Here is a 19,305-nt window from a genome sequence, read left to right on the forward strand (position 1 = left end):
GAAACATGAATTCTGCTCTCTACCAAAAAATCCTGAGGGAGAATGTCACCAGTTCGTGACCTCAAGCCGAAGCGCACTTGGGTTCTGCAGCAGGACAATGATCCAAAACACAACAGCAAATCCACCTCTGAATGGCTTAAAAAAACCTAAATTACGGTTTTGGAGTGGCCTAGTCAAAGTCCGGACTTGAATCCAATTGAGATGCTGTGGCGTGACCTTAAAAAGGCAGTTCATGCTCGAAAACCCTCCAATGTGGCTGAATTAGAACAATTCTGCAAAGAGTGGGTCAAAATTCCTCCACAGCGATGTGAAAGACTCATTGCCAGTTATCGCAAATGCTTGATTGCAGTTGTTGCTGCTGGGGGTGGCACAACCAGTTATTAGGTTTAGGGGGCAATTACTTTTTCACATAGGGCCATGAAGGTTCAGATAGCTTTTTTCCCTTAATAAATAAAATCATCACTCAAACGGCATTTTGGTTATCTTTGTGTAACATTTAAATTTGTTTGATCTGAAACATTTAAGTGTGACAAATGTGAAGAAAAAATAAGAAATCAGGAAGAGGGAAATACTTTTTCACAGCACTGTATCATTGATGTTAAATGAGTGATAAAGTATGGTGACATTTAACTGGTCTCTATTAAACCTACCCTTTGGAATGACTTCAATAGCACCAGTGAATCTGTTTCATTGTTAAGTGGAGATATCTCATCGATTATTCGCACGATGGAATATTGGTAACAGTCATTGACAAATATCATCGCTGGGCTTGGATAAAACCCTGGATGGGAGACCAAAGGAGAGCTGTAGATACAGATAAATTCTCCAGTAGGAGGTGCTGCCCAGCCTATAGTTTTTGTTCTGACAGTTGATTGAATGTTGAAGAGCTGGCGCTCTTTTAAAGGTACAAATTCAACATTTTTTGGGGGTCTGAAATTTGGTTGCCATGATGACATAATCCTGTGGTTGAAATTTCCCTCTCAAAACAGTGTACGTGGATTACTTTTTTTTCAAATCCAATGTATTTTCCATGTAGATTCCATGTCACAACACATTGACAAACTACGTTGAAACAACGTTGATTCAACCAGGTTGTTCCTAGTGGGCACACTGTTTACTCTCTCAACATATGAATACATATGCAGTCTTTTTCTTGTGTGTGTCACAGTATTCTAAAAAAAAAAAACGAAATGCTTAGTTGGAATTCCAATGTAGTATTTAAGCATTACATTTACCAATTACCATTACAAATTAGCATTTAATGACTGCATTTATAATTTTTGCGTCCTGATTTAGGATTTAGAGATTGCATTGTAGAATTAGCACTGATAACCCTCTATAATATGTTGGCATGCTGCTGCTTGACACTGACACGCACAACAAAAAGGACTACATCTGTACACTCACTCGCGTGTGAATGTGTACGCGTGAGCGTCTTGTTTTGCACACTTTGTACAAAATAATAAAATGCACTACTACAGGTTATTCCTTAACGTAGCTCTTTATTAGCTAGCTATAACTGGCATGTTCACGTATCGCCAACCAGGATCAAACTGCCCATGACCTAACCATTTGGGTGGTCTTAACCAATCATAGCACAATATGATATGGCGGTAAAATGTTTACACATATGAATATTACATCCCCCTTCTTTTAAAACAAAAGAGAAAGGTTGACATATTCTAAGCGTTTCTTTTGAATACATGCTCTGTAGTTTGAACTCAAGGTCAGTAACCATTTATATTGCATACTACACCAGCAGAATCAACATAGACTCTGAAACAATAATCCAACATACTGTTACTTTTCAAACAAGGGATTCTCAGCAACTCAGCTTTCACTGTAGAAATAACATCTTAACATTTCAAACAAATACAATACCAAAGCATTTCAAGTGAACTTTCAAAAACAAGTTTACAGTCTGGAACGCTTTTAGGGCAGCGATCCGCCTACACCCTTTGACATTTCACAGGTCTAGGACAGCTCTGGGCTTGACCTCTCTTCCTGACCTTGTGCGATATGATGCTGAGCATGCTTCTGTGTCAGTCAACAGTTATTGTGGTGTTTGCAAGTAAGGATGGTGTATGTTGTGCTGTGTGTGTGTGTTGAGTCCATCACGTTCTCTTTCAGGGGAACAGTTCATCTCATCAGTGTGTTGTTATTTTGTGTTCAGTAGGTGACGACGATTGCGGCGGTACACCGCTCCTTCTGCGTTGCGGACGTGATATGAACGTTCAGTGTCAGCTGGCTGGATGACGACTGCTGGCTTCCAGAGGCCATGCTCCTGGATTCTAACTGACTCTCCGTCGATCAGTGGTGGCAGTGGTCTAGCTGACCTGTCGCAGTATCGCTTTTGTTGTTGTTGTCTCTGTGCATGTTGTCCATGCATTTCCTTGTAGCTGACAACCTCAGGTTGCAGCTGCTGGTTGGTGCTGGGAAGGAATCAGCGAAGTCTGCGGCTCATAAATAGCTGGGCTGGTGATTTGAAGTTGTCAACTGGAGTGTTGCGGTATTCAAGGAGACTGAGGTAGGGGTCTCTCTTGTCTGCTTTTGTTTGTCCATGAGTGATTTATCAATCTGCACTGATTTTTCAGCAAGGCCATTACTTTGAGGGTAATGTGGGCTTGTTAACTCCCATGCTTTTGTGAAGGATTCAAACTCATTTGATTTGTAACAGGGCCCATTGTCAGATATTAAAGTCTCTACAATGCCATGCATGGCAAAGGCTGCTTTCACCTTGTGTATCACAGCTGCAGAAGTGGTGCTGTGAAGCTTGTCGAGTTTGAAGTATCTGCTGTAGTAGTCCACTGTTACGATGTATTCCTCATTGTTCCAGGTGAACAGATCGGTTGCCACGACCTGCCAAGGTCGGTCTGGGAAACAGTGAGGTAACATTGGCTCTTTGGTGTTTGAGGGGCGTCGTTCAAGACATATGGCGCATTAACCAACATTGTCCTCTATTTGTTTGCACATTCCGGGCCAAAACAAAATGACCCGTGCTCTCTGTTTGCATTTTTCCATGCCTATGTGTCCAGCATGGATCTTTGTCAAAATATCTTTGTCAAAATCTCTCTCTGAGACTGGAAGGAATAATGATATTCTCTCCTTTGAAAATTATTCCGTTGATCTGTGATAGTTCATCACAATGGTTCCAGAATTCTGAGACGCTGTGTGGGCATTTTCTCCTCTGCTCAGGCCATCCTTCCTGTATGACTTTCCTCAGCTTTGTGAGTTGTGAGTCCTTTTCTGTTTCTGCTTGGATCTCCTTCAGTTTTGTGTCACTAACTGGTAAGTTGCTGTACACAGTGTGCAATTGCATGTCCATGCCTTCACTGAGGCTGCTGTCCTTATAGGTAAGACACTTCCTGGAGAGTGTGTCTGCGACAGGGATGTCTTTGCTTGGACGGTGAGTGATTGTGAAGTCGTATTTTTGTAGTTGAAGGATCATTCTCTGTAGCCTTGGCGGGGCTGCGGCTAGTGGTTTCCTCACGAATTGACTCAAGGGGCTTGTGGTCGGAATGACTTGTCGTCCATATACAGTGGGGCAAAAAAGTACTTAGTCAGCCACCAATTGTGCAAGTTCCACTTAAAAAGATGAGAGAGGCCTGTAATTGTCATCACCGGTACACTTAAACTATGACAGACAAAATGAGAAAAAAAATCCTGAAAATCACATTGTAGGATTTTTTATGAATTTATTTGCAAATGATGGTGGAAAATAAGTATTTGGTCAATAACAAAAGTTTATCTCAATACTTTGTTATATACCCTTTGTTGGCAATGACAGAGGTCAAACGTTTTCTGTAAGTCTTCACAAGTTTTTCACACACTGTTGCTGGTATTTTGGCCCATCCTCCATGCAGATCTCCTCTAGAGCAGTGATGTTTTGGGGCTGTTGCTGGGCAACGCGGACTTTCTTTTCCCTTCAAAGATTTTCTATGGGGTTGAGATCTGGAGACTGGCTAAGCCACTCCAGGACCTTGAAATGCTTCTTACGAAGCCACTCCTTCGTTGCCCGGGCGGTGTGTTTGGGATCATTGTCATGCTGAAAGACCCAGCCACGTTTAATCTTCAATGCCCTTGCTGATGGAAGGAGGTTTTCACTCAAAATCTCACGATACATGGCCCCATTCATTCTTTCCTTTACACGGATCAGTCGTCCTGGTTCCTTTGCAGAAAAACAGCCCCAAAGCATGATGTTTCCACCCCATGCTTCACAGTAGGTATGGTGTTCTTTGGATGCAACTCAGCATTCTTTGGCCTCCAAACACGATGAGTTGAGTTTTTACCAAAGTTCTATTTTGGTTTCATCTGACCATATGACATTCTCCCAATCTTCTTCTGGATCATTCAAATGCTCTCTAGCAAACTTCAGATGGGCCTGGACATATACTGGCTTAAGCAGGGGGACACGTCTGGCACTGCAGGATTTGAGTCCCTGGCGGCATAGTGTGTTACTGATGGTAGGCTTTGTTACTTTGGTCCCAGCTCTCTGCAGGTCATTCACTAGGTCTCCCCGTGTGGTTCTGGGATTTTTGCTCACCCCCTCTTGTGATCATTTTGACCCCATGGGGTGAGATCTTGCGTGGGGCCCCAGATCGAGGGAGATTATCAGTGGTCTTGTATGTCTTCCATTTCCTAATAATTGCTCCCACAGTTGATTTCTTCAAACCAAGCTGCTTACCTATTGTCTTTCCAGCCTGGTGCAGGTCTACAATTTTGTTTCTGGTGTCCTTTGACAGCTCTTTGGTCTTGGCCATAGTGGAGTTTGGAGTGTGACTGTTTGAGGTTGTGGACAGGTGTCTTTTATACTGATAACAAGTTTAAACAGGTGCAATTAATACAGGTAACGAACGAGTGGTGACAGAGGAGCCGCTTAAAGAAGATGTTACAGGTCTGTGAGAGCCAGAAATCTTGCTTGTTTTTAGGTAACAAAATACTTATTTCCCACCATAATTTGCAAATAAATTCATAAAAAATCCTACAATATGATTTTATGCATTTTTTTTTTCTAATTCTGTCTGTCATAGTTGAAGTGTACCTATGATGAATTACAGGCCTCTCTCATCTTTTTAAGTGGGAGAACTTGCACAATTGGTGGCTGACTAAATACTTTTTTGCCCCACTGTATGTACTGATGGAAACGTTTACATCTGAACAGAATGGCGTAGAGCTCCTTTTCGATTTGAGCGTAGTTGATTTCACAGTCTGTGAGAGATTTGGAAGCGTAGCCGATGGGCTTTCCTTCTTGCAGTAGCACTGCACCTAGTCCATACTTTGACGAGTCCACTGTCCACTGTGACTGTGCTCTTCTCGGGGTTGAGCCGGACTCCTCTCTCGCGGGACCTTTGCAGCATCGCGTGGAGGTTTCGGTCGTGCTCCTCTTTGGTTCGACCATAGACAAGAATGTCGTCCACAATTGTCACAACTCTGTCGAGGCCTTCATACACTTCATCGATCTTTCGCTGAAACTCGTCTTGGGCTGAGATAATCCCAAAAGGCAGGCGACGGAACCTGTAGCGTCCAAACGGTGTGTTGAATGTTGTGAGCTTAGATGACTCTTCTGTGAGCTTGATAGCCCAGTAGCCTGATCTAGCGTCCATGGCACTGAAGTAGTGTGCTCCCGCTAGCTTGTGTGTGATGCCATCTAGCTTCAGTAAAGGGTAAATGGGGGCATTTGATAGCCTTGTTCAAGTCTCTTGGGTCGAGACATACTCGGAGCTTGCCTGTGCGTGGTTTCTCCACCACCACTAACGCGTTCACCCAGTCGGTTCTGTAACCTTGGTGACTATGTCAGATTGCTCCATGCTCTCCAACTCTTTCTTCAGACGGTCACGGAGAGCAAGGGGAATCTTTCTCGGTGGGTAGACCACAGGGGTTGTGCCTGGGTCAAGGTGAATGGTATCTTCTCCTGGGAATAATCCTATTCCGTTAAAAATATCAGCAAACTCCTCCAGTACATTGTCTGTCTGTACTGGTGCTGTCACTGATAAAACTAGCTTGATGAGGTCCATGTCTAAACATGCTTTAAGGCCTAGCACTGCAGGTGCTCTAGTGTCAACAACATAAAAGCCCAATATCATGTCACTTTCCTTGTATTTGCATTTGAAAGTGCACGCGCCTTTTACTGGGAGCTGTTCACCGCCATAACCAGTCAATCTGCGTGTGGTGGGCTGTAGCTCGCATTCAGAGGTCAAGCTGCGGTACTTATTCAGAGGAATCATGTTTACTTGTGCACCAGTGTCTAGTTTGAACTTTAGCTCTGTGCCTTGTGTTCCTATCTCAATGTTAGCAAAGGCTTGCTCTGTCTCTGATATTGGACTTTTCTGTGTCACTGAATCAATAAACAGTTCATCAGTGTTTTGACTCTTTGATTGACATTTCATCTTCACTCACTGTGTGTACTGTTTTTCCACGGTAAGCTCTGTACACTTTTGCAAAGTGGTTCCATTTTCCACATGTAGTACACGGTTTCCCTTTAGCTGGGCAATTTCCTTGATCGCCATGCACTTTGTATCCACAATATCCACATGTTTTGGGGCGTTTTGAGTCTGTGTCGCTCTGTACGGGAGGTGTGCTTTGATGTCTGCGTGATGTGCTCGTGCTGCCGCGCAAAATGGTTTTCATCTGAGCCTGTGCTAGCTCGTGAGATCTGGCTATGTCGATAGCTTTATCCAGCGTTACCTTAGACCCAACATTCAAAAGTTTCTCTCTCACTTGCGGTGAGTGTATTCCAAATACAATACGGTCCCTGACCATCTCATCCTTGCTTGCATAATCACAGTCTTTCACAAGCAGACGCAGCTCTGTCACAAACTGTTCAAAAGGCTCGCTAGCTCCCTGTACTTTCTCATGGAATTTATACCTAGCTAAAATCGTATTGGTCTTCGGCGCAACATATTCTTCAAAACGATCGTAGTATATTGTCAGTACCTTTGATTCAGCCTCGGTAAGTGTCCATGTGTTGTAAATATCTCTCCCTTTTTCACTGATCCAGAGGAGCAGGTAGCTGCATTTTTCCTCTTCTCCTCTGTCCTTCAGAGGACCCGTGAACATTTGCTCCACATGCTGTTTGTACTTACGCCATGCATCGGGTAAGTTTGTAGACTCCCAGTCCATTCGAGGTGAAGGAACTCCACAAAAATCCATCTTTTGAACCTTTTACTCTGACCCCATGTCTTGTTTTGCACACTTTGTACAAAATAATAAAATGCAGAACTACAGGATATTGCTTAACATAGCTCTTTATTAGCTAGCTATAACTGGCATGTTCACGTATCGCCAACCAGGATCAAACTGCCCATGACCTAACCATTTGGGTGGTCTTAAACAATCATAGCACAGTATGATATGGCGGTAAAATGCACCCAATTACACATATGAATATTACAGTGAGGAGCCAGAAATAAGCTTGCACTTACACACACAGAGAGGGTATTACGTACTAAATATACCCTGTAAACACAACTATGTAGACAGTGACTGGATTTCTTGTGTTAGAGGATCTTTGGTGAGGACATATCTTAGGGTCAACATGGGGAAGGTGAGACGAGTGCAGCAGAGGAGAACACTGTCACATGGGATTCATATTGATTGAGCTCTGAAATTGATTAAACGTCCCTTGATTCACAATGCCATCCCACTCCATATGCATTAAGTGTGTGTGTGTGTGTGTGTGTGTGTGGCTGGCGTAACAGTACTAGTACTGTATGTCCAGCCATGGTGGTCTATAAAAAGGGTCTCCCCCTTCATTCCTTTCTTTGTTTACTCTCATGCCTTTCATTCCTTTTAACATTATTCCCACCTCCTCAGTAAGGGATGCCAGTGTTTCTCTCTCCGTCCCCTTCTCTCTCCTTGTACTCTTTCTGTCTGTGTGAACAAGGGCTTATCGGCGGCCCTGTCACTCTCCACTTCCACTATTCAGCCCCTGACCCCCCCCACTCGGATAATTACTCCCCTCCCCTTCTTCCTCCACCGCCCCAGCTCCCAGCCTTCAGTGGGCCCACTCCACCTCTCTCTCGCTCTCTCCTTACTTTATCACTCAATCTTTCTCTACCCTTTACTCTCCCTATTTACTTTCCTTTTCACCCCCCACCCTGGTCAATACTCTCTCTCCCTAGCTGTCACAGGCCCTAAGTGACCTAGGGATCGTCCATGAGGGTCAGGGGCGAAGGGGGATGGGCGTGGCGTGTGTGTGTGGGGTGGGGGATGGTATGTGAGTCTGGAAAGACAGAGGTTAGTTGGATGGCAGACAGTGCCCATCACCTGCTCTGTTGTTTACATACTGTAGATCCAGAACATACTAGGGGCAACAGTGGGCACTGTTGTCCTATCTAGACAAACAAACGCCTGGGGTGAAAGAACGACTGGTCAATGCTTTTTCTCATTTAAGAGTATGTGGGCATGTATGAGTCTCAACAGTGAGCACTGTTGCCCCTAGTGGTCGGTTTCCAAATCATCACCTGATGTCCTCAGACATTGATGGACGTCAAATACTGACTTGTATCACGGGTGACCTGGCTGTTGTCACTGTGATCATACAAGTAGGTTCAGCTATGCCGGCCATGTGGAGTGTTTTCAGAGTGTTCTGGATCTACAGTATGTAAACAAGGGAGCAGGTGATGGGCCCTGTACAGTCTGCCATCCAACTAACCTCTGTCTTTCCAGACCTCTTACCTTCAAATAGGTTTTGGTTTTAATAGGGCGTTGTGGACAGGGATAGCGAATAGGCGTAAGCATCTGCCTCTGATTATAAAGGTTGCAATTTCCAATCCAGTGATATATATATATATATATATTTTTTTTTTTTTGCCTATCCCAAACCTTAACCCTAACCTGAGAAATCATGAGTTAATGCTTACACTTAAACACTTCGAAATGTGACGTTTGCAACAACTTCGTAATTTGACGTTTGAGAAGCATGTCTGAACGTCTAATTCTGAAATGAGACTGTGCGAGCTAGTTGATGAGCAATCCCACCATTTACAAATACATAATAACCAGCAGAACTCAAGATTAGGTTATCTGAAACCTGATTGGTTTCGCACTGACTACACCTACTTTTTGTTTGACTGCCCTCTACACGCCCACATACTCTCAAATGAGAAAAAGCATTGACCAGTCGTTCTTTCACCCCAGGCATTTGTTTGTCTAGCTAGGAGACATGGCGCACAGTCTTTTCAAGGGACTGGAAAGGGTAAAGTAGCAGAGCAACCAGGACAGCTATAGACTTCACTTAGTCTAACTGTCTCGCTCAATCTGACCCCTTCAACATGAGGTATCTTGAACTGATCTATTTTGTGCTTTCTGTGCACCCAAAGCTGCGATCAAAAGACACATCTGAGCTGATGTAACTAATCAAACATACACGGTCACATTTACATGCAGGCAAATCCACACAATCGAAAACAATATTACATTGACATTTTAGTCATTTAGCAGATGCTCTTATCCAGAGCGACTTACAAGAGCAATTAGGGTTAAGTGCCTTGCTCAAGGGCACGTCGACAAATTGTTCATCTAGTCGGCTCAGGGATTCGAACCAGCAAAGTTTGGGTTACTGGCCCAATGCTCTTAACTGAAACGAACTACAAAAATCTCTGAAACTGGAAACACTCATCTCCCTCACTAGCTTTAAGCACCAACTGTCAGAGCAGCTCACAGATTACTGCACCTGTACATAGCCCACCTATAATTTAGCCCAAACAACTACCTCTTTCCCTACTGTATTTATTTTATTTATTTATTTATTTTGCTCCTTTGCACCCCATTATTTTTATTTCTACTTTGCACATTCTTCCACTGCAAATCTACCATTCCAGTGTTTTACTTGCTATATTGTATTTACTTTGCCACCATGGCCTTTTTTTGCCTTTACCTCATTAGCTCACATCGTATATGTTGTTTTCAACTTGCCTACCTGGTTAAATAAAGGTGAAATAAAATTTTAAAAATAAACTGCTCGGTAGAGTACCTTCCCCACTGTTACCTGTGTGTGACCCTACCTTATCGGTTGGTGCTGTGGTAACGCAGGCCAGCAGCAGCCCAAGGAGGCCGACTCCTACAGAGACTCCCTTCATCATGACCTCCGCAGAAATGAAGTCCCACAAAACCTACCCAGCCTTTTAAAGAAGAGCACAGGATATTATTGGCCAGTAAACAGAGAGTACACAGCAGTCAGTCATTCATCCACCATTTACTGACTATGACGTGCTCGTGTTGAATTGTAGCAGTAACATCTTAAAATAACGTCCTAAAGGTTGGTTCAGCACTTTTATATTCCAGCTAATGAAGCTCAGTTGGGATTTTTTTAAATTGTATTTGTTAGACTCAAATTATTTATGTTGAGATTTGTAAGAAATCATTATAATCCATTGCATTGCCACACACTGTGTCACCTTACCTTCAGCTAATGGTCACGTGAAATTTGACTGCCGTCATGACTCATGATCGCCAGTGTGGCATTAATACATTCACCGTAACAGCCCTATTCAATACTAAACATATATTTCAGAAAATGTGAAAATAATGGTTGTGGGACAGGATAGATAGCTAGCCATATGCTAGCTATGGGGATTCGTTAAAGACCAAAATAAGTCTAAAGTCCAACACAAAACAGTCACAACCAAAACAATTTGCTTTGTTTTGCTATTGACACTTGATTGTTAATTGACTTTCTTTACATTTATTGAAATGAAAAAACATCTGATATGATAATCTACATTAAACACATAGATAAGTGTTTATATTTTGGATCCTATTGATTGTGATAGTATGTCAATCACATGTGCCACATTAGTTATGGTATCAATTAAGTCAGCAACTAAGTTCACAATGTGTACAGCATACCAGGTCACTACGGAAACTCCTCTTATTTTGCCAAAACAAAGATAGGAAAAGAGACAATTTAAACATCTAACAAACAACATAATTTATAACATACATAAGAAATTACATCAATCAATACATTTCAGAATCATACAATCAACATTGAACATTTTACAGAGAACAATAGAGATTATATTTCTCTAAATTCAGTTTAAAGGTTTTGATAATCAGGGAAAGAAATCATGTTTTTAAATTATGTTTTTTGTACATTTTGAAAGCAGATAAAATGTCCCAAATTAATTTGTAATATAAGTATGTACATGCTTATTTATATATGTGCATGCTTATTTATATATGTACATGCTTATTTATATATGTACATGCTTATTTATATATGTGCATGCTTATTTATATATGTACATGCTTATTTATATATGTACATGCTTATTTATATATGTGCATGCTTATTTATATATGTACATGCTTATTTATATATGTGCATGCTTATTTATATATGTACATGCTTATTTATATATGTACATGCTTCACCCTTTACTGCAACTTCTTTGACAATTTTTTTGGTAGAGACACATTTTGTGCCTGGTAAGGAATTCAGTAAAATATAAAAAAAAATATGCAATACAAAGAAAGTGTGTGAGTAGTAGATACAGTATGTCTATCTGACATATGTTGTAGGACGTGCTGAAAGTTTGGTAAAAATAGAACACAACATTCATTTTTTTCCAAAACACAATTTGAACCACTTTGGTAAAATGACTCATATAGTGCAGTACTTTAGATAATAGGGTGCCATTTGGGGTGTAAACTTGGACTACAGAAGTAATACAACCAGTGGCTTGGGAAGGGATGTCAGGCTTCCCCCAAAAATGTACCAAGAAACATTTTATGAAAACATACAATCATTCATCATTCATCTCTCTGTGTTTCATAATTGTCCTTCAATTCGCAAGAGGCTGAATGTATCTCACAGGAGAAAACATCAGAGTGTGCGAAACTGCTCCCCTCTGTCTCTCTACGTGTAGGCCAATTATCTGAGGCTGTCTGGTCCAAATGAGTATGACATTGTTGCCGCCCATAGCATTTATTACGAGAGAAGCCATAGACCATTTGCCCTCCCTTGACAAAAAAGTATAAAACAATAGCCAATCAGCTTTAAGCTAAACTGAGCAAGCTCAAATATGAATGGTACTGGCGCACCCAAAAAAAAGTGTCAAGGAAAGCCAGCTTGGATTTGGCGTCTCTCCTATCAAATCGCATTGAGTATACATCATTGACCGAAACGACTTGAATTGTTGCATCTCGTTGTGTTGCTGTCCTTCGTTTTACTTAATTCTCCGTACTGGCTAATGATTATAACGCGATTCTGATCCAACCATTAATTCATACATTGTTGTGCCCCTGGCCTGAGAGGATGGAAGTTTGAATACGTACCTAGATATAGAAGGCAAGCATTTTAGCCAGGTAGCCTAGGACAACACAAAATAAAGGAGTGTACTGTACACTCTAAAAAATGAGGGGTTCAACAAGGGTTCTTCTAAGATCCTGAAAGTTCTTGGCACTGAAAATTGCCCCCAAAAGTTTATTTCAAGAACCTCATAGGAGGTGGGGTTCCTCAAGGAACACCCTTAGTTGGTGGGGGTTCTTGCAGGAACTTAACTGCCCAACTGATATATTTGGATTTGAAAGAACAGCAGGTGCAGGCATTTAACTGAAACATTTAAAGACCTCCTCAATTTAGGGTAAGGTTTGTCCCTTGTATGATCGAAATGTATATTGTTTTATGATGATAGCATCTATTTTTTCATATTTGTGCAAATCTTTCTAAACAGAAAATATACACAATTCATTGGATATCAATCAACAAAGAGGTACAAATATGTAGGCTATAATAATATGTTGAAGGCTAGCTGTATTGGGTGCAGATGACTGAACTGCTCACTTTTGTGGTTGCAGGTATACAGAGGAGGAGACATACACATGCATGTCAATTGGTATTGGTATGTTATGCAGATCACATTTACCATCCTCCTCCCTTACCTCTTCAATGAATATCCCATAGGCCTCTCTACATTATGGACACTGTCGCGATACGAAACCTTCAGCCCCGCCCCTTGGCCGGCAGCGGGGTGCTATAGAGATGGTTAGCGTCCCGTTCCCTGGATTGGACAGGGCACTATAGATACTTCAGGTTATCTCGGTATAACCAGGACCGCTCGCGTAGCCCTGCCTCTCTTTCTATATCGAAGCGTTGTCCGCGTAGAGAGGTCTTTTGCCTTGTCACTCTCAACGGTCTAGCTCTAGCTAGGATATGTGAACCCCACCTTTATCCTCTAGACTCTTTGCTTCACCACTAATTGGTCCTTGAGTTGTTATTAAGCACTAGTCCTACCAGTCTCCTCTATATGATTTCCCTGTGGTTGAGTATTTCCCCTATGTGATGTATCTAGTTTAAAGTATGAAGACCTTTTGTCAACTTAGTCTCACTACTCTGCCCGTCGGCTATGTATCGCTTGGAAAAGAAAACTTAGATAGATCGATAAGACAATTAAATGAATCACTACTGGACACACCTTCCTCCTTGTCTTTTAATGGTAACTCATTCTGTCATAGAGCATTGATCCCCGTTTCCAGTGCCCCGGTAGCGGGGAGTGTCAGAGTTGTTATCTCCCGTGCCGTTAACTGTCTTTGAGAGAACCTTTTACTCGAGACAAAATGAGGCTACCGTTTATTTTTGAAAACACTCTGTTTTTTGTCTTTTACAATCAAACACACTTCAAAATACACAATTTGTTACTCGGTCACACACAGCGTTAATCAAAAACATGCAAATGACTTAATGCTCTTATAAAATGCCTGGTACAATGATAACACTTATCTCTATATTTAAATACTTATAATAGTTATTTAATTACCTTTGAGAGATTACGAGGAGACCCACGAGATCAGGAGCAGAGTTTCAATCGGTCAGAGTTCTGTTAAGAATTTAGATAGGTAGCGACTCCCCTCTACTGGCTGAGAGGTTGAATTGGAGTCGGTGCTTTACTAAATTGAGAGATTCAAGTTTGGCTCGGATGGGAGAACCCGCTGGTGATTCCCTGCCCCAAATGGAATACCAAAAAGTCTGTGTCCGCAACGAGGTCGCGATACTGAGCTCAATCGAGAGGCTACAGAGAACTCTCTGGATATATTTGCATCAGCACCCACGTACCTGGCGCAAAGCGACAAAACAGCTGTTCGATAGTTAAACGGTATATCGGAGAGTTACTTCTCAGATCCAACAAGTTAGAATCTTTTAAGTAATTTGAGTCAGGTGTCAATTTACCCGAAGTCAAATGGTTGTCTAAATTAATTCAGAATTCAAGAAGTCAGCGCCAAAGTAATGGCAAATGTCTCTTTATATACCTTTTGATTCTCTGCACCCGATCCGCTGCTCCTCCCATTGCCTCAGAGCAGAGAGGGTGATGACATATCTTACAACAGGAAATACTTTTCTTACAGTGCATATATGGGCCTCTGGTTATGACAGAGCCTATTACTCTAGCAACAATGAGGAAATACTTTTCTTACAGTGCGCATATGGGCCTCTGTTTATGACAGTGCCCTTACTCTATCAGCAATGAGTCTATCAGCTGTTCCCATTCAGAGGTGTCACTTGAGGCAGAGGGTGATTCTTCCTGACACCAGTCAGGTTCAGTAGTTGGTTGGCTTGAGTCGTCTTCTGGTGGCTTTGCCCAATCTGGTATTTATGTAGGCGAGGTCATCTCTGTCTCTACCCTTGGTGGGTGAGACAGGGGAAGAGGACCAGGAGGTAGATCCATTTGGCGTTTTACTACAACACGGTATGTGTATGAAAACCATTATCAAAATCATTTGTGTCGTGGGCATGTTTTGTTATTCATCTGTATAATTAAAAATGTTTTGGATTCACACTCCCTACACCTCTGATGACTATAACAGGAAACATGTTTGATCCCCATGTAATGCAATATCATTCTGGCTATGGATACGGAGAACATCAACACGCCAGAGGATGTACCCATAGGACTTGGGGCTCTGCTGGGAGTTTAGCTCTTATTTCGATTTTTTTATTCTGCTATGCCACTAGAATCATCATAATAAACACTCACAACTAAAATGTTGTGTTATTGTTGTTATGAGTATTATTCATAATAATAACAATAATAAGGGAGGGGGTAGTTGAAAAATGAACCCCAAAAGGTTATTGAAATAGTTCTTTGAGGATCCATTAAAAGGGGTTCTTTGAAGAACCATCTTCAAGGGTTCTTCAAAAAACATATAGGGGTTACCCCACAGTTTCAATTTGAAGAACCCCTAAAGCAGATATTACCAAACTGCAGCAGCTACTCTTCCTGGGGTCCACACAAAACATAATACATGACATAATATAGAACTGCAATAGACAAGAACAACAGAACAACAGAACTACATCATTTATTTTTAAAGGCACACGTAGCCTACATATCAATGCATACACACAAACTTTCTAGGTCAAATAGGGGAGAGGAGTTGTGCCGCGAGGTGTTGCTTTATCTGTTTTTTGAAACCATGTTTTTTGTTTATTTGAGCAATATCAGATGGAAGAAGTCCCATGCAGTAAGGGCTCTATATAATACTGTACACTTTCTTGAAATTGTTCTGGATTTGGGGACTGTGAAAAGACCCCTGGTGGCATGTCTGGTGGGATAAGTGTGTGTGTCAGAGCTGTGTGTACGTTTACCATGCAAACAATTGGGGATTTTCAACACATTAATGTTTCTTATAAAAAGAAGTGATGCAGTCAGTCTCTCCTCAACTCATAGCCAAGAGAGATTGGCATGCATAGTATTTATTTCAGCCCTCTGATTACAATTAGGAGCAAAATGTGTCACTCTGTTCTGGGCCAGCTGCAGCTTAACTAGGTTTTTCCTTGCAGCACTGGACCACACGACTGGACAATAATCAAGATTAGACAAAACTAGAGCCCGCAGAACTTGTTTTTGGAGTATGTTGTCAAAAAAGCAGAGGATCTCTTTATTACGGCTAGATCTCTCCCCATCTTTACAACCATTGAATCTATATATGTTTTGACCATGAGAGTTTACAAATCTAAGGTAACGCAGAGAAATGTAGTCTCCTCAACTTGTTCAACAGTCACGCCATTCATTACCAGATTCAGCTAAGGTCTAGCACTTAAGGAAGGATTTGTACCAAATACAATGCTCTTAGATTTAGAGATGTTCAGGTCCAGTTTATTACTGGCCACCCATTCCAAAACAGACTGCAACTCTTAGTTAATAAGGGTTTCAGTGACTTCATTAGCTGTGGTTGCTGATGCGTATATGGTTGAATCATCAGCATACATGGAAACACATGCTTTGTTAAATGCCAGTGGCAGGTTTCTGGTAAAAAAATAGAAAATTGTAGAGAGCCTAGAGAGCCGCCCTGCGATACACCACACTTTACATGTTTGACATTAGAGAAGCTTCCATTAAAGAAAACCCTTTCAGTTCTATTAGATAGATAGCTCTAGGCTCAGATTAAAAATATGACAAATAGGAGTGGCTATAGAGTCAGCTACCATCCTCAGTAGCTTCCCATCTAAGTTTTCAATGCCAGGAGGTTTGTCATTATTGATCGATAACAATAATTTTTCCACCTCTCCAACATGAACTTTATAAAATTCCAACTTGCAATGCTTTTCTTTCATTACTTGTTTTTGTTACGCATGAATACAATTGCTCACTGTTCGTTGTTGGCATTTCCTGCCTAAGTTCGCCCACTTTGCCAATGAAATAATCATTCAAATAATTGCCAACATCAAATGGTTTTGTGATGAATAAGCCATCTGATTTGATGAAAGATGGAATTTAATTAGACTTTCTGCCCATAATTTCATTTAAAGTACTCAAGTTTTTTCCCCATTATTCTATATATCATTGGTCTGAACTTCATAATAAAGTTTATTCTTCTATTTGTTGAGTTTAGTCACATCATTTCTCAATTTGCAGTAAGTAAGCCAGTCAGCTGTGCAGCCAGACTTATTAGCCACTTCTTTTGCCCCATCTCTTTCAGCCATACAGTTTTTCAATTCCTCATCAATCCATGGAGCCTTAACAGTTCTAACAGTCAGTTTGTTAACAGGTGCATGTTGATCAATAATTGGAAGAAGCAATTTAATATATTCATCAAGTGCAGCGTCTGGATGCTCCTCCTTAATCACATCAGACCAACAAATATTTGTAACATCATCCACATAAGAGTCACAGCTTTTGTATTATCTCTTATACACTATTTTAGGCCCAGTTGTTGGAACTTTGGCTTTCCTGGATATGGCCACAATATTGTGATCACTGCATCCAATGGGTACAGATACAGCTTTAGAACAAAGTTCTCCAGCATTAGTACAAATGTGATCGATACATGTGGATGGTCTTGTTCCTGTAGTGTTTGCTAACTCCCTGGTAGGTTGGTTAATAACCTGAACCAGATTACAGGCACTGCTTACAGTAAGAAGCTTCCTCAAGAGAGGACAGCTTGATGAAAACAAGTCAATATTCAGTTCCCCAAGAAAGTGGACCTCTCTGTTTACATCACATACACTGTCAAGCATTTCACACATATTATTTAGATACTGATTGTTAGCACTTGGTGGACTATATCAACACCCCAAAAGAAAAGGCTTTGGATGTGCCAAGTGAACCTGCAACCACAACACTTCAATAACACTTGACATAATAAGATCTACTCTAAGCATTACAGGGATATGGCTCTGAATATATAAAGCAACACCTCCCCATTAAGCATTTCTGTGTCTTCTATAGATGTTATATCCTTGTATTGCTACTGATGTATCATCAAATGAATTATCTAAGCGAGTTTCAGAAATGGCTAATATATGAACGTTAGCAAGATATTGATTTCATTAACCTTATTTCTTAGGCTACATATATTAATATGTGCTATTTTCTGCCATGTCCTGGGTAGCTTATCAGAGAAAGACATAATACTGAAAAGAGCAAAAAAGCTAGAGAAAAAAACATACATTCAGCAGTCCATTAATCAATTGGTGTGCGTGTGCTGCAGGGTTGAAGCTACGAACCTATAGGCTTGGCTCTCTCATCCCTTCCAGGCTTCTGCGAGGGAGGGTGGACAATGAGCCTGTCATAGCGGATGTAAGCAATGTCCCCACCCCCTCTGGCAGCTTTCACGGCTGGGATCAGTTCTGTCCTCCTCCGGCGCATAGCTTCAGGATAGTCCTCGTTGGGGAAGATATACGTTCCTCTCAAGTTCTTGGATCTTTCCAGAACAGCTACCTTGTCCTTGAACCTCAGGAACTTGACCACTATCAGCCTGGGCCTATCACCTGGGCCGGTGGTGGGTTTTACAGTCCTGTGAACACGCGCCACCTCAATCTTCCTGTGGTTTATCTTCAATTTCTCAGAGATAATTTCCCTCACTTTGTCCCCAGACTCCATCCAGGTCTCAGGTGGAGATTTTGCAATTCCGTCCACTAGATGGTTGTCAAACCATACCATCCAACGGGGCTATTCATTTGGGTGAGGTTTTTTCTTGCCTGAGTAGCCTCGTTTCACTGCCCAAAATTTTATTAAACCATCAGTGTTAAGCAAAATAACAACACAATGTCAAATACAGGTAGCCTAGTCAAATAATTAAACTCCAATCACATTAACCGTTACTCTCTCGCAGGAAACCTTCACTCTTGCGCAGACATTTAGAAACGAAACATGAGAATTTGAAAAATAAGCCACCAGAGTTTTTGGAGCAAGAGTAAAGAGGACTTTCGAGTAGTAAGACATGTATTAAGGCAACAGATACCATTAATAAGAAGGGGTAGAAGCGTCTTATACGGTGAGCTACCGAGTGGTTAGGACAGGCAAGCCCCAGATTATTGTGGAGGACTTATTTCTGTCTGCTGCTGCTGTGGATATGGCTGGGAAAATGCTGGGAGAAGAAGCCCAAAAAACTAGACAGACAATGCCTTCATCAAACAACACTGTTTCATGATGCATCAGTGACATGGCAGGAGATGATTACTGCTTCGCATACAAGCCAGTGAATTCTATGCGTTACAGCTGGATGAGTCAACAGACCTGGCGGGCCTGGCACAGATCCTGGTAAATGTCCGTTAGTTTATGGGGGGTCAATTAAGGAAGACATGCTCTTCTGCAAAACACTGGAAACCAGGACAACAGGAAAGGATATTTTTAAAGTACTGGACAGCTTTGTGACATCAAATCAACTTTGGTGGTCAAGATGTGTTGCTATCTGTACTGATGGCGCAAAAGCCATGACAGGGAGACATAGTGGAGTGGTAACGCACGTGCAAGCAGTTGCTCCCGACGTCACTTGGGTACACTGCAGCATCCACTGAGAGCCTCTTGTTGCCAAGGGAATGCCTGACAGCTTGAAATAATTTGTGGACACTACAGAGAAAAT

At 41.6% G+C, this 19,305-nt stretch overlaps 1 protein-coding gene across 3 annotated transcripts in view; it reads right to left on the bottom strand.

Moving 5' to 3' along the window:
* LOC110494030 (inter-alpha-trypsin inhibitor heavy chain H3) overlaps positions 1–13,779 on the bottom strand; it is a 39,722-nt gene extending 25,943 nt beyond the window's left edge. For all 3 annotated transcript variants that reach the window (XM_021568707.2, XM_021568706.2, XM_021568705.2), the window contains exons 1-2: positions 13,761–13,779; positions 10,005–10,121 (exon numbers count right to left, since the gene is read on the bottom strand). In XM_021568707.2, coding sequence (XP_021424382.2) covers positions 10,005–10,082 — 78 coding nt within the window. In that variant the 5' untranslated portion in view covers positions 10,083–10,121; positions 13,761–13,779. The remainder of the gene's footprint in view (positions 1–10,004; positions 10,122–13,760) is intronic.
* Positions 13,780–19,305: the final 5,526 nt, after the last annotated feature.

The sequence above is a fragment of the Oncorhynchus mykiss genome, chromosome 17 (assembly GCF_013265735.2).
Source record: "Oncorhynchus mykiss isolate Arlee chromosome 17, USDA_OmykA_1.1, whole genome shotgun sequence".
Taxonomy (NCBI): domain Eukaryota; kingdom Metazoa; phylum Chordata; class Actinopteri; order Salmoniformes; family Salmonidae; genus Oncorhynchus; species Oncorhynchus mykiss.